General features: G+C 33.0%; 1 protein-coding gene across 1 annotated transcript in view; it reads right to left on the reverse strand.

Moving 5' to 3' along the window:
* The window catches only part of rapgef1b (Rap guanine nucleotide exchange factor (GEF) 1b), a 41000-nt gene extending 34946 nt beyond the window's left edge, over positions 1–6054 (reverse strand). Inside the window, 1 exon segment of the mRNA XM_051093512.1 lies at positions 5404–6054. Within this exon segment, the coding sequence (XP_050949469.1) occupies positions 5404–5479 (76 nt within the window). The 5' untranslated portion in view covers positions 5480–6054.
* Positions 6055–23588: the final 17534 nt, after the last annotated feature.

Genomic DNA, 23588 nt, shown 5'->3' on the forward strand with positions numbered 1-23588 from the left:
TAATTCAGAATTAGTTGATGTTCAGAAAGTTCAAAAAGAAAAGCATTTATTTGTCACTTTTGATTAATGTCTTCACTGAATTGTATGTTTTTATTATTAAGTTTATTCTAAACTTGCATATTGATATTTATACATGCATGCATGCATGCAAAAATGACCTTTTAAAATTATTTTCATCTGTATTTATCTATATGGCTCAGCCATAATTAAACACACGGGCGTCACCCTCTGACCTAGAGTTCCACATTCTGCCCTTCTGCTTTACGCAATATCACACACACACACTGACTCTGTTGCCACGGTGACATAAGCAAAATGACACATGTGATTGACGTGTGTCAGCTGAAATTAGCTCCTGTCTACACTCTGTGCAAGTGTCACTAATGTCTAAGACTCAAAACAAACACAAAACAAACTCTTAAAGGGACCACATTATACACATTAGAATCTGAATTCTTCTTCCACAACTTAAAATTCTACTCAAAATCAAAAAGTCAAAATTTAGTTTTCTATAAACAATTTAATGCCAAGTTGATGTACAATAAATACACTGTATGTAATTGTAAGCTGATTCATGTTAATGTACTAAAACCATAAAATGTAATGTAACTAATTCCTATGAAACAATGTGCAATGACATCAAATAACATCTGTGTCTCCGTTCATATTTTTCCCATAATGCAACCACACTTGCATTGTTTGTCATGATGTTTTGGCAATATCCAATAAAACTCTGAAGCTGATGGGAACAAAATAATTAAGGTGCTTTTGCAAATTCCACTTCAGCCTTCAGGGTTCCTGAGAGCGTTTGTGTCTTCGAGACAGTCAAAGTGTCAGGTAGGCAGACAGACTGTACGTCAGGACTGATGGAGTTTTAATAGTTCGTGTTTGGTAAACACAGCATTACATAGCCTGAGAGCCAATAACGGCGCAGCACGGGAGAAATGCATGGGGATTATCATTTCCGAATGCAAAACACTCGTTATCCTTCACTCGCTATCACACACACACACACACACACACACACACACACACACACTCACGACCTTCTCCAGAGAGCCTCATCCTGTTCTCAAACACTGTTCCGGCTCTAAACTCTCTCTGTCTGGCCTTGGATGATAGCTAATACAATTTCCGGAAGTATTTTTCCCATTCATTTTCTCCAAGAGCATTGAAAAAAAATCATAAAAATCAACTGTGTTGAACCAAAGCAACAGAGAATTCAAAATAATACTGTGCAGGTCAAAGACGAGACGTCCCAAAACAACAAAAGCTATTTTATATGCATAAAAAGCACATTAAATGCAAGTCAAATATACTTTAATTACTGCCATTCAAACGATTAATCATGATTAATCACAGCCTAAATAAAAGTTTTTGTGTAATATATGTTTGAAGAAAAATGTTTATATATTAAATATATTTATAAATTTTATATATATATATATATATATATATATATATATATATATTATTATTATTATTAAATTATATATATATATATATATATATATATATATATTATTATTATTATTAAATATATATATATATATATATATATATATTATTTTTTTAAGAATAAAAATATACATAAATACTGTAAATATTTTCAAAATATATACTGTATGTGTTTGTCTTTATATATACTTAATAAATATACACAGTACACATACACATATTATATAAACTAATTTTTTTATTTTAGATGCAATTAATCACAATTATTCGTTTGAACAGCACTAACCTTAATGTTTCAAATAACTTTTGTGAAAATAAAATGTCAAAATATGGATTCAATAATTTAGTGTAACAGATATACAGATAAATTTATGTAAAAATAAACAACATACTTAATCTGAGCTGTACTTATTAAAATATGTAAAATAAAACATTATTTTATGTTTTAAATGATTAACAAAGGGTAAAACCTATTGATTTAAACGATAGTGGCAAAGATTTAAAATGAAATTTAAAATTAATTAATTTTAGTCTTTTAATGTCATCTAATGACTCTTGTTCTAAATATAAATACGGTATACAAGCTATTGTTAAACTCAATATTTTTTTCAGGGTAAATCAGGGTAAAAATCTATTTTAGTCATTTTTTCCTCAGAAAAAAAATTAAACTAATACAAAAATAGGACACATTCTAATATGAAAAAATGGGGGGAAAAAATAAAGCTGTATTAAACGTATACTGATGCTTTCATCTTTGACCTATTTACTTACTCAAAAAGCACTGTGAAATCTTAAACACAAGTTTCTGGTCTTCATTAGTAAACATTATTTCAAATAAACACACTCCGTAATATTTTGTCAAAATGCTCAACCTTAAACAACTTTCCTTTTCTGATGACATCACCAAGTCCACCTATTTTAACCCCTCCCCCTCAACCTGACTCAATTCTGCAATGCCACGCCCACTTTTCTTAATCCAGTCAAAGGATAAAACAAAGTTCTTAAATTTTTGCCTGTTCCACCCAGAATTACACTAGATTACAGCTATAAAAACCAGATTACAGATGAATCGTCTTTTTGAGGGAATGAATTAACTACTAAATGCTAAGTGTAATCATATCAGTCAGTGTCAGTCATCTACTCCCATATTCTATTGCTAAAAAAACATTTCATATTTAGTTTTCATCATGAAATGTCTAAAAACCTGCACACTGAAACTACAGGGTAAAACGGACATTTTTATCCTCTAAATCTTAAACAGGACACATTCTAATATGAAAAAATGGGGGGGAAATAAAGCTGTATTAAACTTACTATACTGATGCTTTCATCTTTGACCCATTTATTTACTCAAAAAGCATTGTGAAATCAAAACTCACTTTAACACAAGTTTCTGGTCTTATTGTGAACAATTCATTAATAAACATCATTTCAAATAAACACACTCCGCAATGTTTTATCAACATGCTCAACCTTAAACAACTTTCCTGTTCTGATGACATCACCAAGTCCACCTATTTTAGCCCCTCCCCCTCAACCTGACTCAATTCTGCAATGCCACGCCCACTTTTCTTAATCCAGTCAAAGGATAAAACAAAGTTCTTTTTTTCGAATCAGTCAGTGTCAGTCATCTACTCCCATTCTATTGCTAAAAAACATTTCATATTTAGTTTTCACTTCAAGCGGAGAGCTCTATTTCAGCATGAAATGTCTCAAATCCAGCACGCTAAAACCACAGGGTAAAACGATTATTTATCCTCTAAATCTTAAACAGGACACATTCTAATATGAAAAAAATGAGGGGAAAACTAAAGCTGTATTATTACATTTTATTGAATTAATGCTTTCATCTTAGACGTTGAGGGGGAGGGGCTAAAATAGGTGGACTTGGTGATGTCATCAGAACAGGAAAGTTGTTTAAGGTTGAGCATTTTGATCAAACATTGCTGAGTGTGTTTATTTGAAATAATGTTTATCATGAGATCAAAATGGGCTCATTTTAACACGTTTCTGGTCTTACTGTGAACAATTCATTAATAAACATCATTTCAAATAAACACACTCCGCAATGTTTTATCAACATGCTCAACCTTAAACGACTTTCCTTTTCTGATGACATCATCAAGTCCACCTATTTTAACCCCTCCCCCTCAACCACCTGACTCAATTCTGCAATGCCACGCCCCCTTTTCTTAATCCAGTCAAAGGATAAAACCAAGTTCTTAAATTTTTGCCTGTTTCACCCGGAATTACACTAGATTACAGCTATAAAAACCGGATTACGGATTAATCGTCTTTTATGAGGGAATGAATTAACTACTAAATGTTACTTGCAATCAAATCAGTCAACGTCAGTCATTTTCTTATTTTTTCCAAATATTCTACTTCTATATTCTAAAGCTAAGAAAAACATTGCATATTTGGTTAACTTCTAGTGGAGAGCTCTACTTCATCATAAAATGTTTAAAAACCAGCACACTGAAACTACAGGGTAAAACGATCATTTATATCTTCTAAATCAGACGGGATGCTTCGATAGCACAATATGAACCCAGATGTTTGGCTTGAGTTACATAGAACTCGATTGCAGACGGTTTAATATGATCTGAGGTTCTGCCATCAGCAGTTCTCAATGTCCTATTTTGGACTTACGGGCCTCAAATAGACGCTGGCACAGCAACGGCCAAACATTCAAGTGCATGTTTCAATGATAAGTTAAATACAATGTTTCTGATACAGGTATCAGAACTATTTGTCCTGGAAAACCAACATTTTTTTCTCTTTAGAGAAACTCTCCTAAATCCACTAAACACGCTAAATAACCCAAACACATCAGTCAAAATAAGCATCTCATTCATCTCCCGCAGAACCTGAAAGACTTTCTCTGCATGCCTGTTTCTGGACGCACATCTTTGGGTTGGATCCACCCAGAGTTGGACTGGATGAAATGAGCACTTAGACAAAAGCCACACAACTGGAACGGGAAAGAATGTCCCTGGAATTTCACATCAGAAGCTTCTGTATTCCCAGAAATACTCTCTTTGTTGGAGACAAACTTGCTTGCACATTTTTTATTAAAGAGGGCGACTGATGTATTAATGTAACATTAATAAAAATGATGATTAGTATATACATATAACAATCAATCTCTTACCACAATATATCAAAATATCAGAAAATAACAGTCTAATCGCATAACATGTGACCCAAAACCAGTCATATGGGTACATTTTTGAAAGCTAAATAAATAAGCTTTCTGTTAATGTATGGTTTGTTAGGATAGGATAATATTCGGTCTATTTGAAAATCTGGAATCTGAGGGTGCAAAAAATCAAAATACTGAGAAAATTGCCTTTAAAGTTGTCCAAGTTTTTAGCAATGCATGTTACTAATCAAAAATTAGGTTTTGATATATTTACAGTAGGAAATTTACAAACTATCTTCATGGACCATGATCTTTACTTAATATCCTAATGATTTTTGGCATAGAAGAAAAATTGATAATTTGACCCATACAATGTATTTGACTATTGCTACAAACATACACTTGCTACTGAAGACTGGTTTTGTGGTCCAGGCTCACAAATATATAAAGACAAATCCGGATCTTTATAAAGATAAAAACAAACATTCAACCTTCAAGACAAGGAAACAGACTCCAAAGGAGACACTGATCAATCAAAACCAATAGTAAATGGTACAGAAATATGACATTTGTATCCCTCAAAGTCCAAAGCACACCTAAACTAGTTAGCAAACTGCAATAACAACTAGTAAAATCTCAGAAGAGCAAGCAGCCAAATACAAAGTCCATCCTGCTTTAACATTATATATTACACCTGTTACATCATAAAACAAAGTCCAAATGCCTACACATGAACTCTACAATGACCCAAATGAATTCAAATCCTTCCTGTATGGAATTCCAACCACATCCGTTCTCACCTGTATCTGCTTCTCCGGAATAAAAATAGTCCGTCTCCTCTAGAAGAGGTTGGGTTCTTCGACTGCTGTTCCCCATGTAGACGTTTTGGCTACTGAACTTAACTAGTTTAGGCTTTTTCCAGTCAAACAGGGATCTTTGGAGGTGATATTGGACATTTTCGTCAAGCCCCAAGTCATCAGCCTGCTGTCCATCTACGTCCAGAAATAAGCATCCAGGATCAGAGACATCGCTCAGGGTTTGCGGTTAGTCACCATCAGTCGAATCCCATGACCCAGCCTGACTCAGACATCAAACCGAGTGGGATCTAAAAATAAACTCAAATAGAACTGGAGAGAACTTCCAGAGTCCGTCGTCTCAGCGTTCCATGTGTGCCGGATGATGTCGGAATGCCAAAACATCCCGATTCCAAATGAAGCGATGATGGTTTAGATCCGCAGATGAAAAACTGCCTGACATGTGAGAAATGATCGATAAAGCCTACGGCGTGGAAAAACAGCACACACGCGAGCGAAATTACACCGATCCAGAAAAACACAATGGAAATCCGGTCAATACATTTTAAACCTCCATTACAGGAGGGAAAAAACAGATAATACAGCTCGAGCGGAGCGCTTGAAATTCTCAATCTCAAGTCTATCTGTTCCGTACTTTATTCCCACAAAGCCCTGCACGTCCTGCTTCTCTCAAACACACACACACAGTGCAAGTACCATCTAATTACTGAAGCTCAGGATAGTAAGAGCATGTTTTTCATTCTAGTAATCTACTGCACTCATTTCTCTAAAACCCCAAATTACAGTTTTGGGATGAAAAACAAGTGGCCAGAGACGACTTAAAATAATTCTGTACTTATTCTGGCCAATCAGAGGCCAAAATGCCCCCCAGCAACCAATCAGAATGCAGCACACTCAAGCAAAACCCATTCGGGAATTAGGAACTCCAGCCAAATAAAGCCCATCAAGTTGTTAGATTCATTTAAAAGCCATTTTATTTTAGATCAGCATGAGTGAAGATTGAATCTTCATATTGTTTTAATTTGCTATAAAAACCCACAAGGCGTTGGGGAATGTGATATCACAAAAACGATTTTATTTCACTAGATTTGTGGCTAAATGTTCCCATGAATGCATTTGTAAGTGATGATGCAATTAAAAAAAAACTAATTGACATTCCCAAATGAACAACTTCATTAAATCTTGGCTTAGACCAATTCACAAGTCAGTTTAGGGATGGTTTGCAAAACCACTTGAAATATTCACTTCAAGACTTTATTTACACTATAATAATGATTTTTTAAAAATGCAAATAATTCAAAGATTAAGAAAATACAATTTCATTGTTCCTACTTCAGCGTTTCTCAAACCATTGTTACTTGTCATTTCTTTGTCATTGCTTGTGAAATTTTCTAGAATTTTCTGATTCAATATTGTTTTAAAATCCAATTCAAACCCCCCAAAAACATAGCAACAATCACTTAATTTTATACAATAACTTAAAACTAATAAATATGTATTGCGAAAAAAGTGTTGCAAATAAATGTAATTTTACATTGCAAAATGTAGCTTAATTTTATATTGGCAAAAAAATCATAAATGTGTATTGTAAAAAGCACTCTGCAAATAAATTGACTTAATTTTATATTGTCATCAAAAGTATCATAAATATATATATACACAATTTCTCGTCCTGCCAAGACATGCACTAGTCTTAATCTGTTGTGTCTGAATTTCTCAGTAGTATGTTATGTCTCAGTTTACTGCTAGATTGCGTTTAAGACACAAGCATGTACATGTGAGCATTCACACACACTTTTGTTGTCTGGGATTTACATTGCAATGCAACTATTCATAAATAAACACACACGCACATACACTCGTCTGAATGCATTACACATCTTCATGCACTGATAAATATTTTTGTTGTCAGGGATTTGCATTGCGATGCAACTACTTATAAATACATCCAAAAACGCCCACCGAATACATGACACATTATTACAGTAGAGCTATTTAGAGAATGTCACAATCTCTCAACCGCATGAAAACACACACAGACGATTCCTCAGAACTGCCCAGATAAAAAAAGGGCGCGTTGCAACCACCATGACATAATTTCTACTGAAAACTTATTGTTTCTCACTAAGAAAAGGAGTCATTTTTGTAATGATGTTGCAAACCTGAAATACTTCTTTATCATCTGTGGAACATAAAGGGAAAAATGCTGAAATTATGTTCTTTTTCAAACAATATAAATATAGAAATGAACAGAAAAAAAAAACAGTTTGGCATCTTGCAGTTTACATCTCACAACTCTGACCTTTTTTTATTACATCATAGAAACTTTAACAATTGCAAGAAAGTCAGAATTGCGATTTCTTCCCTTTTTTCTCACAATTCCAAGTTTATTTCTTGCAATTCTGACTTCTTTTCTCACAGTTCTGACTTTTTCTGACTGATTTTCCTAACAATTCAGACTTTTTTCCTCCCAACTGTGAGTTTATTTCTTGCAATTCTGACTTTTTTTCCCTTCGCAATTCAGTTTATTTCTCGCATTTCTGACTTTCACATAATTCTAAGTCTTTTCTTGCAATTCTAATTTTCATAACAATTTTTTTTTTTCAATTGTGAATTTATTTCTTGCAATTCTAGCTTTTTTTTCCTCGCAATTGGGAGTATATTTCTTGCAATTCCAAATTAATTTCTTGCAATTCCAAACTTCCTAACAATTTAGACTTTTTTACTTGCAATTCCGAGTTTATTTCTCACAATTCCGAGTTTATGTCTCACAATTCCAAATTCATTTCTTGCAATTCTAATTTTCCTAACAATTCTGAGTTTATTTCTCGCAATTCCAAATTTTTTTTTTTTCCTCGCAATTGTGATTTTTTTCCTTGCAATTCCAAGTTTATTTCTCACAATTCTGAATTCATTTCTTGCAATTCTAATTGTCTTAACAAATCAAACTTTTTTCTCGCAAATGAGAGTTTATTTCTGGGAATTCTGACTTTTTTCCCCCCCTCGCAGTTCCCAGTTTATTTCTCACAATTCCGAATTCATTTGTTGCAATTTTAATGTTCCTAACAATTCAGACTTCATTTCTCGCGATTCTGACTTTCCTTGCAATTCCGAGTTTATTACTCACAATTCCGAATTAATTTCTTGCAATTCTAATTTTCCTAACAAATCAAACTTTTTCTCGCAATTGCAAGTTTATTTCGTGCAATACTGACTTCTTTTCTCACAAAGGGGGAAAAAAAAACTACTTTCTTACAATTGTGAGTTTATCTCACAATTTTGACTTTACAATATTTTAAGATATAAACTCACAATTCTGAGAAAAATAGAACTGTGAGATACAAACTTGTAGTTTTGAGAAAAAAAATCTGAAAAGCGAGTTTATATCTTGCAATTCTGTCATAATAAAGAGCAACATCATCTTGATATCAAGCAGTTCTAACTTTATAACACACAGCTGTGAGTTTATATCATGCTACTCAGAGAAAAAAAAAGTCTTTTTAAAATTTGAAGTAGGCAGAAACGGGCTTCCATAAGAAAGCCATACAAGTTTGTATCAACATTATGCAGAGAAAATGACAAAATCGTCATTTTCACTGAACTGCTCCTTTAAGATCTTCCATCCCGGTAAGACATGAGCGCACTATCTCAAGATTTCTCACACTCATTTTTCTCCCCAAAGTTCATTTTCTCACTGTCGTAAGGAAGTTGAGGGAGGTCAAATCAGCTTCCTGGTTTTGTTGAGCCCCACAGAGAAAGAGCGAGGCAGACAGAGGGAGTTTAGTTCATAGCAGGTGACCGGTTTTAATATTTCTGCATGAATGACAGCGCCGTTATGACATCAGGTCAGCGTATCCACGGCGACAGAGAAACATGTTGATGCCGAGAATTACGTCAGCACGCTCACACAGCCGGTCGGTCTGCACACTCTGCTCTAGTTGATTCGGGCCAGCTTTAGATTTATCCAAAACCGTCTATCGATTCCCCTGACCAACAGACATACTAAAGACAAACAGGCGACCCGGTAACCAAACACACATAAACCTCCAAAACAAACAAAGCGGGTGCATTTGAGCGCACGGGTGAGCGCGCACATACCCGTAGACTTCCTACAGGTCGCTACAAGACAGGACACAACGTGGACCTGAACAAAACATGCAAGGAATGCACCTTCACAAAACCTCCCAGACTCGAATAAAACAGCCAAATCACGTCTGTATATTGTTAAAATTGGGCTCATTCTGAAATGAGAAGAGCCCTAACATGGTGTATAAGGCTCAAAAACATTCAGCCCCACTAATATGTGCCTTTCAGGTGTGTCACAAAGGAATGTTAAGGTGAGTAACGCCTCGGGATACACATTCCTTACTTTCCCACGCGGAGATCGCTTCCATTTTAATATGAAGAAGTTAATAGTTATGGACTGAAACCAAATCTTTAATGGACATTTTTCAAGAGTTTGATACAAATGAATACTTTCAATCAGCAGGGATGCATTAAATTGATTGAAAGTGACAGTAAAGACATTTATAATGTTACAAAAGATTTCTGAGAAATATGCGTCACTGTTTCCACAAAAACATGAAGCGGCACAATGATTTCAATAGCTATTTGAGCAGCAAATTATCATATTACAATGATTTCTGAAGAATCATGTGACACTGATGGGAGTAATGATGCTGAAAATTCAGCTTTGATCACAGGAATAAATTACATTTTAACAGATATTCACACAGAAAGCAGCTATTTTAAGTTGTAATATTGTTTGTCAAATATTATATTTTTCCTGTAATTTTAAGTAAATAAATGTAGCCTTGATGAGCAGATAAGACTTATTTCAGAAACGTTAAATAATCTTACTGACTCCAAACTTCTGAAATGTAGTGTAATAATAAGACAAAAATATATTTAAATTTTATATAGCTACTATAAATGTAGCTTCTTCAGGAACTTGGAGTAAGAGCAAAATATTTTAATTAAAAATATTATATATTTATAGAATTTTGCCTGTTTTTACATACATGGGTTAAAATACATTGCATGCGTCAAAATGATCGATTTTTCTTTTATGCCAAAAATCACTAGGATTTTAAGTAAATATCATGTTCCATGAAGATATTTTGTAAATTCCCCACTGTAAATATATAAAAAAAAATTGATTAGTAATATGCATTGCTAAGAACTTCATTTGGACAACTTTAAAGGTGAATTAGATTTTTTTGCACCCACAGATTCAAGATTTTCAAACAGTTGTATCTCAGCCAAATATTGTCCTATCATGACAAACCATACGTCAACGGAAAGCTTATTTATATGATGCATCAGTTTTCAGATTATGTATAAATCTCAATTTCAAGAAATTGACCCTTATAACTGGTTTTGTAATCCAGGGTCACAAATGCCTCTGCCTCCAATGTCAACCCAACTGACAACCAATTGCATTGTTCATTTTCAGTAACAGTTATTAACCAAAATGAGCTTTTTATTACAGCAATATCCACCGAACAACAACAAAACTTCCCCTTGCAGCCTCACCCTAAACCCTGACCCGATCCGGGCGGTCAGGACAGCTGTTTAGGGTGAGGTGATCAGGCGGATTGGGTTTCCTTCCCACCGCCGAAAGCAACCTCCTGTCGCTTTCCGTTACTAGACTCACCATAACCAGATAGACACATCTAAAGAGACAGACAACACACATACACAGTCTCCAGTCTGTGTTGTCATATTCCTAAACTTAACATGCAACATGACAGCATCTAACTATGCCTAATGAGAACGACAAATTCAGCATATTTTATCTCTTTCAGCACATGCAACACAGATTTTCTCTCATGCCAAAAATCATTAGGACTTTAAGATTATGCTCCAGGAAGATATTTTGTAAATTTCTTACCGTAAATATATCAAAACATAATTCTTGATTAGTAAAATGCATTGCCAAGAACTTCATTTCAACAAACTTAAGGCCGATTTTCTTAATAGTTTGATTTTGTCCGATTCCAGATTTTCAAATAGTTGCATCTCGGCCAAACATTATCCTATCCTAACAAACCATACATCATTTATTCAGCTTGATATATCAATCTCAATTGTACAAAATGACCTTTATTGGTTGTGTGGTCCAGGGTCACATATTTGCATTTGCATTTGAATACATGCACCTAAAACATACTACCCACTTAAACAACATTTATATAACACATGCTGCTTTTATGAACTCATTTTACTACATAAAAACATTTAGGACTATTTAAGTGAATTGCAAATATAGAAATGTTACTAAAATGTTGAAAAACACCACATAACTTATACTTTGCATGTACATTTTAACTAGCACAGTAAGATGCTATTCGTCAACTGCTTTTTAAAGAATACAACAAATATAAAATGCACATATACAATCTGTGCAACCTAATGTAACTCAGTAAACAAGACTGAAATGCATGCAAATGAAATAAAACTGAGTGCATTACTCTTGACTTCACTTATTCCTGTCTCTGTAAAAATCAAGTCTGTCTGAGCATGAGATTGACAACAGCAGCAGGCTGGTGAGTCTCTACTGCTGCCGTAGTGTTTGCATGTGAGCAAGCATTGATAAATGCGTTTTAATTGCACAGACAAGCGGACGCAACTGCCTCTGCTCGTTTGCATGCGTCTCCCCGTAGAAAAGCACCGGGATGATCCCGTTTAAATGTCCCGTGCGGCAGCGCCAGCTCTGGGTCCCCAGCGGACGCTAGCGCGTGCTAACGGACACTGATTTATTCCACCCCTATTCCTGGGTCGAAATAAACATTAGAGACCCGTGGCTTTGGTGCATAAATAAAAAGAGCATTAAATGCATTGATTAAAGAGCGAGAAGCTGTTAAAGTGAGACCTAACGGGGCCTAGAGACCCAACGGGCCGGTTCGCGCTTACCGTGCTTGCTTTCTATTTTCCCCGACATGATCGCTGCGCTGGCCGGAGCAAATCCTCAGTTTGGACAGTCACTGGAGGACAAAATGGGGGATTTGGACCACAGTAATCCCGAGCTGTGTTCTTCAGCCACACATTTTGACGTACTGGGTCCGTATGGCCGTAGATCCCTGGGTAAAAAGGGCAAGAATCCGTTCACATGCACACGCTGGCGACAGACAGAGAACGCTACTGCTGATGTGTGTGTCTGTGTGTCGAGTCCCGTCCCAAGGATCCATTGGGATGCGAACACAGCGCCGCTCTCTGACTGGAATCACGAGCTACAGGGATGAAAACAGGCTTGTTTGACAGGAATAATTCCGCTGAACACGTATTGTGCTATTATTTAATCTCTTCCGTGTCCTACAAAACGATTTTAGCGCCTTTGTTCTGTAAAACACAAAATGAGATGTTTGTCAGAATGTTCACGCTGCTCTTTTCCATATAGTGAAAGTGGATGCGGAGCTATCAAACTTTAAAAAGGACAAATGTGACCCTGGACCACAAAAAAAGGGTCAATTTTTCAAAATTAAGATTAACACATCATCTGAAAGCTGAATAAATAAGCTTTCCATTGATGTACGGTTTGTTATGATAGGAAAATATTCGGCCGAGATACAATTATTTGAATATCTGGAATCTGAAGGTGCAAAAAAATCTAAATACTGAGAAAATCGCCTTTAAAGTTGTCCAAATAAAGTTTTTACCAATGCATATTACTATATCAAAAATTAAGTTTTGATAGATTTACAGTAGGAAATTTACAAAATATTTTCATGAAACATGATCTTTACTTAATTTCCTAATGATTTTTGGCATAAAATAAAAATCAGTCATTTTGACCCATACTATGTATTTTTGGCTGTTGCTACAAATATACCCCAGTGACTTAAGACTGGTTTCGTGGTTCAGGATCACAAATAAAAGATAGAATAAAAACAGTCCATACGACTTTTGCGCTACACTACCAGTGCAAAGCTTAATGTTTTTAAAGAAGTCTGCCTTTATTTGATTTAAAATACAGCAGTAATATTGTGAAATATTTTAAATATTTAAAATAACTACTTTCTGTTTGAATATATTTTAAAATGTAATTTATTCCTGTGATCAAAGATGAATTTTCAGCATCATTACTTTAGTCTTCAATGTCACATGATTCTTCAGGAATCATTCTAATATGCTGATTTGCTGTTTAAGAAATATTATTATTATCAGTATTTAAAACAGCTGAGTGCATTTTTTCAGGATTCTTTGATGAAAAGATCCAAAGATCAGCGTTTATCTGAAATAAAACGTTATTCAAAAGCTTGGTGTCAGTATAAAGGAAAAAAATGATAGAAATTAATACTTTTATTTAGCAAGCATGCTTTAAATTGATCAGAAGCGATGATAAAGACATTTATAATGTTACAAAGGATTTCTGTTTCGGATAAATGCGGTTCTTCTGAATTTTCAATTCATCAACGAATGCTGAAAAAATTCTACTCGGCTAATAATAATAATAATAAATGTTGTTTGAGCAGCAAATTACAATATTAGAATGATTTCTGAAGGATCGTGTGACTGGAGTAATGATGCTAAAAATTCAGCTTTGAAATCACAGGAATAAATGACATTTTAAAATATATTCAAATAGAAAACAGGTATTTTAAATAGTAAAAATATTTATTTTTTTGCTGTACTTTGGATCAAATCAGTGCAGACTTGGTGACTTCTTTAAGAAACATTAAAAATCTTACTGTTCAAAAACCTTTGACTGGTAGTATACATGATATATGCTAATTTAATGATAATAAGATATACACATACAAACTAAAATCTGTATTTAAAATATGTAAATACCATTTACTGGCTTGTTTGTTTTTTCTTATGTTAAAAATACTTCAGAGCATGAAGTAAAATAACACAAAATTATTTTAAAAATACCTACAGTAAATTAAATTACTTCCAAGACATTAAAATAATAAAATATCACAGAATGTTAAGTGTAGAACACTTTCTAGTGCACTTAGAATAACTCAGTGTGGCGATCTGCTGCCATCCAGTGGCTAAATTATGAAATCACAATATTTTTCCAAATTATCGTTTTATAATCTGGTTTAAAATCTCTCTTTGTGATATACCGTGAATAGCTGTCCAGACTTTTTTAATTAAACCTCCTAAATATCAACCAATGAAATGCTACAAACTAAATAATTTTTAGTGTGGTCAGTGATGTGTCTCCTTGTCATATTATTAATAATAATAATAATAAATAGACCTATAGTAAATTAGAGAGGGTCACTTTGGTTAGCATAGGCGAAAACCATTTTACACAAAACTTGTATGTGTTTATTATCAGAAAAGACACTAATGAGGCGATTTTGTGGCGCTGCAATAACATCGTTGGCCGCTAGATGGGGCGCTCGAACTCAATATACTACTAATTATTAATTTATATAATTTTGCTCTGACTGAAAAAAAAAACAACAACAGAAAATGTTAACAAAATTCAAAGAAGAAGATAAAAAACACAACAAGATAAGATGTGTATTTTCTTTTATTCTTATATGTAAATATCAGTTTGAAGCCTTTTGTTGTTCTGTATAATGTTCAACTGCATTAAGTCAAATGCAATGCGGCGTCTGTCAGTATGTTTGTCCATGCGGGGAGTTTGATCAGTTCATGTCAATATCTCAGCTGGAGCGTTTGCTCGGGTCGGTGGGAGATCAGAGCAATGCGGCGGGGATCGTTTGATCCACCTGACTGTCAGCGTGAAGCGTAGAGCCGAGCTTACAAATATCAAAATGTATGAGAGTCATAAAGATACGGACAGATGAAAATACTTCAGATGGAGGAATGTTTTGTCTTTCGACCTCCAGCATGATGACATATTGACTGATGCACACACACGTCCTCAAAAACACAAGCGGAGAGAGTGGAAAAGGTCAAAGGTCATCTTCTAACCTGCTCAATATTTTATATAGAAATAGAATGATCCGTCATCTGTGACACAAATACATACGTACATGACACACACAGATAAGGTCAAGAGGAGACTCTCACTTCACACATCACTTTTACACACTCGATTTCAACACAGAGCAACCCAGAGAAATTATTACATATACAAGTAAATTATTTTCTCAATTCTTTCACACATTATACTGTAGAAACATATATATTTGTTTATTGAACAGTGAATAATGAACTGAAAACCAACTAATAAAACTTAAAAAAAAAAAAAATTGTATTTTGTGTGTATAATATAATATAATATAATAATAATAATAATAAAAACACTCCACTGCATTTTATAATCAGGTGAAAAAGTAAAAAATGAACTGAAAACCAACTAATAAAATTAAAAAATATATATATATATTTTGTGTGTGTAATATAATATAATATAATATAATAATATTGCAAAAAAAAAAAACACATTTTAAATATTATAAAATACATAATATTATTTATATAATTAAATAATTAATTTTATACATTATATAAAATACATAAATTATTATAAATATATAATTGTTTATATGTGTTTATTGTAAAATAAATGAACAGCATTTAGACGTACATTTTTGTAATCAGGGTGCAAAAATTGCAAATATTTTATAAATTAAATTGTTTATTTATAATGTTTGTTTACTGTTAAAAAATGAACAACGAACTGAAAAATCAGTACAAAAATAAAACTGCATTTAAACATGCACAATATTTTGAAATTAGGTTGCAAAAAATGGCAAATATTATATAAAGTAAGCAGAAAATCAATGTTGTTATGCCTCTTTTTCACTGACACTTTGTTGAAAATTAATAAATAAATAAATATTTTATCAATTTTTTTTCTTTTAGTTTTTAAGGTCTATAAGGTCCTTTCATCTATAGACTGGGACATTCTTGACCTCTCTGTATGCTTTTAGGGGAGCATCACTGATGTGTGTGTGTGTGTGTGAATGTTTCATTCATGTGCCAGTTTCATCTATATGAATAGACAGTAAAAATATGGCATTAAACTTGAATAAAATGAAACTAAAAGACGAAACTCCTGCAGAGGCAAAACAGACAGAATGGCAGGAGTGAAGCATGAAGAGATGACATTTAGAGGAAAACAAAAACGAGTACAGAGAAACCCCAGGGGTGCAGGACAGGCCAAGGGAGAAGAAAGTGTGTTTTTAAGGGTGTATTTGGGTTGAGGTTTGGCTGGAGGACGGGCAAATATCAAGGTGTTGGACCTGCTGTGCTGGATGACACATTTATGACACACAGACACACAAATATCTTTCAAGGAACATTTAAGGTCTTTATAAGAGCCATTAAAATCTGAAGAAAACATCAATATAACACACTGCTGACATTCATATGCTGATGACAGTAATGAGTTTTTATAAAACAAAGATTAGTTTGGAATGAAAACTATCGAGCTGCTCACTGCACAGTTTATGTATCAAACAGTAGTATGATACACTGTTGACACATGACATATTTAATGTAGCAAGTGGTTGTTTGTTGTAGCAAGTGGGTATTTTTAATTCTTACAATCGAAAATGAATGGCTCTTTTCATTTGATCTGATTGTTTTTGCTAGTGAATCGATTGAACGGTCGAAGTCATGAGTTTGTATCAATCGGAGCGGGTCCAGCATAAATGACTCACTCATTGATTCGGTTCATCCGTTCCGCTTTTCGTGTCTCTAGCCGTGTTTACACGACACTGTCAGTTGTTTAGCTCGCTAGTTTTATAAGATTAACTAAAATAAGTGAAAAAGTAGGATGTTTTTTAAATTGCTGAATTTTGCTTGAAAAGATGTGCTTGTTAAAAAAAAAATTAAACACTTATTTCATAGACATGTTCTTTCAACAGACCTAATTCAAGTACCTTTCAGGTACCTCTTCAGGAATATTGCTATTTTTAAGGGTTTTCCAGACCTTAAATTTAAAAAAGTAAAATGAAAGTACTTCAAGCACTTTAAGCACCTTGTACAAACTCTGTTAAAATGTCTTTAAATAGCCCAGTCAAATAATAATAGTAATAATAATAATAATAATAATAATAATAATAATAATAATAATAGTGTAGTTTTTGTTCCAAACATTTTGCACAAAATTAACGAATCAATTATGTTTAATAATTAAAAGTTAAAATATAATGTAAATAAAATATTATTTATTTAAAAATGTAAATAAATAATCGTTTGTCTTCTCTAAAAAAGCAAACAATAAACAATTAAAAATTTTGATTTTAATATTTATATAGTCTGGGATTACAGTAAGTTTTTCACCAAGGCTGCATTTATTTATTTAAAAAAAAAAACTGTAATATTCTGAAATATTACTACATATTAAAATTTAAAAAAGTTTTCTGTTTTAACATACTTTATTATATTATTTATTCCTGTGATGCAAAGCTGAATTTTCAGCCTCATTACTGCAGTTAATAAGCTGTTATTTTTTTTTTTTAGAAGTTTTTGAAACAGACAACATATAGATATAATATTTGGCACACACACACACATATATATATATATATATATATATATATATAATATACATTTGTTTGTTTTTAAAATTGCAATAAACAAAAATATTTCTATATTTTATGATCTAATTTCAACTGCACTTATCTTAATTGTTTAAATAATGGTTTTTATATTAAGGAAAAACATTTGGCCAGAAGATAAATTATTGAGTTTGTTTTATTGAGTTTCTATTTTGAATAAATTCTGTCCTTTGTAACTTTTTATTCATCAAAGAATATTGAAAAAGTACCACAGGGACCAAAAAAAAAATTATTGAGCAGCAGAACTGATTCCAATATTGATAATAAATCAGCTTCTTAGAATGAAAAATCATGGGACTTTGATTAATTAATAGTTTATTAATTAAAAAATAAAAATGCAAATAAACCACTTTGGACAAATATACAAAGACATTTAATATAGACATCTATAATATCTATAGAATATCTATTTAAATAATAGATAATACACTGTATAGCCTATAACAATAACATTTTATTTATTTTATTAGTAAAATAAGCAATGCAAATAGGCAACTAGGCAAATAGGGCAAAATAAATAAATGAACCAGTATTGTATTCCAAATCTAGCCATGGAGTCAAAGGACAAATGTCAGTGGGATTTTGCTGCATGTTGGTTCCAGTGAGTGAGCCAGGGATCGAGTCCAGCGAACGGACACATCAGAGACACAAACACCACCACACAGGGGACGAGGACAAGCCTGCACTTTGATCCACACGCCTTAATGAGGAGAGAGAGAGAGAGAGAGAGAGAGAGAGAGAGAGAGAGAGATTCCCTTTATGCTGGATACACCAGCGGCGTGAATGACACAAACACACGAGCTGATTGGCATTTATGTGATGTATGTAACACCAATTCAAGGTGAAATCCATTATCGTGTCATTCTAAAAGTGCTCCAAGAAATGTTTCGTCACTGAAAAAACTGCGCACACACACACAGTGGCCATTATCCCAGAAATATCACAGAGGAAATCTCATTTAAAGAAGAAAACAGCATCCGTTAAGCTCATCCTGCACAACAAACACAAAGACTGTAATTCATTTTAAAACTCCCTCAAGTCAACACAACTAATACAGAGCTAGTTATGAATATAATAATCTTCCATCAGGGGCAGAAACTGAATTGTCTTTAGCCTCGTGAGTGTGTGAAGTCTTGCATGTGTGCTGCTATTTTAAATCGATGCAGCTCGAACCCAATCAAAAGGAATATTTAATGGGCCAGCGCTCGTTTGTATGCATGTGCTGCTGTGAGGTGTGAGCTTCAAACCCCCTCGCTCTCGCTCTAGTGTACTGCTTGGGTTTTAGTGTACTGAATACTAGTGTACTACTTGCTGGATAGTACACAGACTTAAAATAATAACAAAATCATAATTATTCATTTAACAGTTAAATATTGCTGAATATTATTAATAATAATTTCCAAACTAACCAAAATATTAAGTAGATGGAACAATGAAACAATACATAAGCATTCACCAGCTTAATTTATGAAGTCATTTTTTTCTTCAAGCTAAAAATATGTATTTGGACAACTAAGGATAAGCTAAAAAAAAAAAAAGATTTTAAAAACAAAAATAAACTAAATAAGAAATACGATTATTAAAGATAAAAAATTACAATTTTTAATCACATTTGATGGGAATAAATTAATAACAGCTTAAGAAATATAAATGCAAATAAGACACTTTGGATAAATATATAAAGACATGGTTAAAAATAGTTAAATTATTATTATTCATTATTAATAATTATATTATAATTTTTTTAATTAATAGATTAATTAATAAATTAGTGAAAAAAAGCTTATTAATTAAAAACTAAAGATTTTAATAAACCACTTTAGACAAATATACAGAGACACGTTTAAAATATTTTATTATTATTATTATTTTTTAATTATTTTATTGTATTTGTTTTATTCTTTTATTATTCAATCTGCCTATATAAGACATATTTTATATACATAATTTAAAATAAGACAAATTTAAAATGGTTTAATTAGGACAAATATATGAAGACACGTTTAAAATAGTTAAATTATTATTTTTTTTATTTTATTATGTTATTGTATTTTTTTTATATAAATGGATTCATTAATAAATTAAGGAACAAAACAGCTTATTACTTAAAAAATAAAAATTCAAATAAACCACTTTGGACAAATATACAGAGACACATTTAAAATAGTTTTTTTTTTCTTTCGTTTTATTATTTTATTGTATTTGTTTTATTCTTTTATTATTTAATCTGCCTATATAAGACATATTTTATATACATAATATAAAGACCTATTTAAAATTGTTTAATTAGGACAAATATTTGAAGACACGTTTAGAATAGTTAAATTATTATTATTTTTTATTTTATTATTTTATTGTATTTTTTAATTAATGGATTCATTAATAAATTAATGAAATTCATTAATAAATTAATAAAAAAATTAATGACAGCTTATTAATTAAAAAATAAAAATGCAAATAAACCACCTAAACAAAGACACATTTAATTTTTTTTTTTTTTCATTTTATTATTTTATAGTATTTTTTAAATTACTGGATTCATTAATAAATGAATGAAAATTAATTAACAGCTTATTAATTAAAAAATAAAAATGCAAATAACCCACTTTGGACAAATATATTAAGACACACTTTAATTTTTTTAATTATTTTATTGTATTTGTTTTATTCATTCTTTTATTATTCAATCTGCCTACTTAAGACATATTTTACGTACATAATATAAAAACATTTAAAATGGTTTAATTATTTAATTAATAAATTGTGTAATTATTATTAACTTATTTTATTAATGTATTATTTTATACGCATATATGGCAGGTGGACGGAATAATAAAATAATGAATAAATATTAAATCATTAATTGCACTTAAAAATCATTTAAAATGAATATTTGAACAATTATAAGATTTTATCATTAGGAAATAAACACTTTTATTTTATAAAAAATAAATGCAATACATAGGAAAAAAAATCTCAATTTAAAAAGTTAGTGATTTATTAAGGAATTAAAAACAAACTATATAAAATCTGCATACCTGCAATATTCATACTGCATATCACAGAAATAGTATGGGTAGTACATTATTATGCTGATCCAAACATTCCCTCTGTCTCTGCTGTATGGAGTCTATATGGTTACTATCAGCAGTGCAGCACATTTACATATCAAACACACACACACACACATACTGTACTTCTCCAATCCTGCCTCCGGTGTGACGTACAGGACTGTTGACAGGAAACAGATTAGTACTTAATGCAGACTGATGTATCGCCTCCATCACGCTCAACACACACTCATATTCAGTGTGTGTGTGTGTGTCACTGCAGCGTAGCGTCTCTGATCTTTAGCATTTTTTTAATAACGCACTTTGTTTCTTTTTCCAAGATTAAATTTTCTTTTCCATCGGAATGCTGTCAGATCAGGTCAGAGGGTCATTTTTTACAGAGTGGCGTTCCTAAAGAAAAACCTCACATTATTTTACAAGGAAATGTGATTAAGACCAAATACAAGCCATATAATAACCCTCCAAGAGCGTGGTAAATTACAAAATCTGAGAGAAATAGAAAAAGCAACTTATTCCAGGTTAAACATCCACTGCAAAAATGGAAAGACTCTAACAGAGGGAGAGAGACAGCTGCGCGCATGAGGGTCAGATCTGCACTTTCTCACGACCTCCTGATCTGAGCTCCAGCGTGAACGGCTGATTAAGCAGTTATTGATTAGACTGGCTTGTTAGCATCAGCACACACACACAGCAGAGGCTCAAACGAATTAACCAGATGAATATTTCCACCGCAGACAGGACAGCAGTCGACACACGTCATGACGACCAACGATCAATAAACCTCACGCCACAAACGCCATCATATCACACTCCACTTCCTAAGGAGCTTGCTCAACATTTTTCCTTGATCTTTGACAGTAAAAGAACGGAAACATACTGGAACTCCAACAGAACTTAAAGCTGCTCTATGTAACTGTACTAATACATAAAAACATCATATGTTTCCAGATATTTAAGATGAAAAACCACGATACAGTCAGTTATTCTACTTTGAAATGTCAGTTTTTGTCGGTGACTCCGCCCACTGCCAGTTTATCCAATAGTATTTCGTTACCTCGGGTTGCCAGTTAGTGGAAAACACAGCATATTTCAGCCATGGAATTCGGTAAACCAACAGGGTCAGAGATCACAGATTTTACCCGACCTAAAAAGCCTAGCTATCTTGTGCTATCAGTCTGGCAACCTGCGTGAGCACTGTGTCTGAAGACGAGGGGGCGGCAGAAATAATGGGCGTGTACATGTCTTAATGAAGACACGCCCCTTCAAACAGAGCGTTTGAAGACTAGAGACTCAAAAACAGTGTAGAAAAGGGTTGTTTATTTCTAAATTATGACTGCTTTTGACCTAAAAGCTTGATTAAAGATACATGCTAAGTTCTGTTTCTGTGAAAAAACAATGCTACAGTCAGTTATTCTACTTTGAAATGTGCGTTCCGTGACGAAATGTCATTTTTGTTTGGTTTGTGACTCCGTCCACTGTCAGTTTATCCAATAGTATTTCGACACCTCGGGTTGCCAGTTAGTGGAAAACAGTATATTTCAGCAATGGAAGCCAGTGAACTAACTGAGTCAGAGATCATAGATTTTACCCAACATTAAAAAACCGTGCCATCTCGTATCGTCAATCTGGCAACCTGCGTAAGCACTTTGCCTGAGGATGAGGGGGCGGGAGAAACAACGCTCTACAGTATTTTGAAATTGGACTGCAGTACTCATTTCAACCACTAGCTCTCAACATTGCATACTCACCTTTAATTGTGAAGAAGTACATGTCTTAATAAAGACACGCCCCTTCAAACAGAGAGTTTGAAGACTAGATACTCAAAAACAGTGTAGAACAGGGTTGTTTATTTTTAAATAATGACTACTTTTGATGTAAAAACAGTATTTAAGATACATGCTAAGTTTACAATCTTGTTTCTCCGAAAGACAACACTACAGTGAATTATTCTACTTTGAAATGTGCGTTCCGTGTCAAAATGTCTGATTGGTCTGTGTGACTCCGCCACTGATCTATATATAATGACTGGATCGCTCATTGCGTTCTAAACTGCCGTTAGGCAGTGAAGCCACCGGAAGTGTTCGATCCGCCATCTTACTATTCCCTACCGACAAAGAGCACCATTGACTCACAGCTAAACCGCTGACCTAAAATCACCCGATTTTAAGCGTATCAGTCACTAGTTACAGACTAATTTTTATAATATGTGTATGTAAATTAATTTTTACTTAAAATGTTATCTGCGATGTTTATCGTCTTTTCGGGCAGGATAACCGATGTTTTGAAATCGTTCAGGTGGGTTTGTCAGCTGCGCACTTACCGACACAGTTAACTGATCCAACACAAAATATATTTCTTTATGTAAGGAATTATGTAGGACATATTGAACATGAACTGACCTGATTTTGCCCAATTTCGTCAATGAAAATAGTCTGAAACAAAGCTGAGCCGCATCTCGATTCAAACACAGCTGTGTTTTGTTTATGAATGAACGTGCATTTTAAACGAAGCTGAGTCATTGATTCAGTGATAAAATTAGTGACTTATTACCGCCATCTGCTGACAGTTAGTTTAATTTTTAGTTTCATTTTCATTTTATCTT

Source organism: Labeo rohita, chromosome 21 (assembly GCF_022985175.1).
Source record: "Labeo rohita strain BAU-BD-2019 chromosome 21, IGBB_LRoh.1.0, whole genome shotgun sequence".
In the NCBI taxonomy this organism is placed as follows: Eukaryota; Metazoa; Chordata; class Actinopteri; order Cypriniformes; family Cyprinidae; genus Labeo; species Labeo rohita.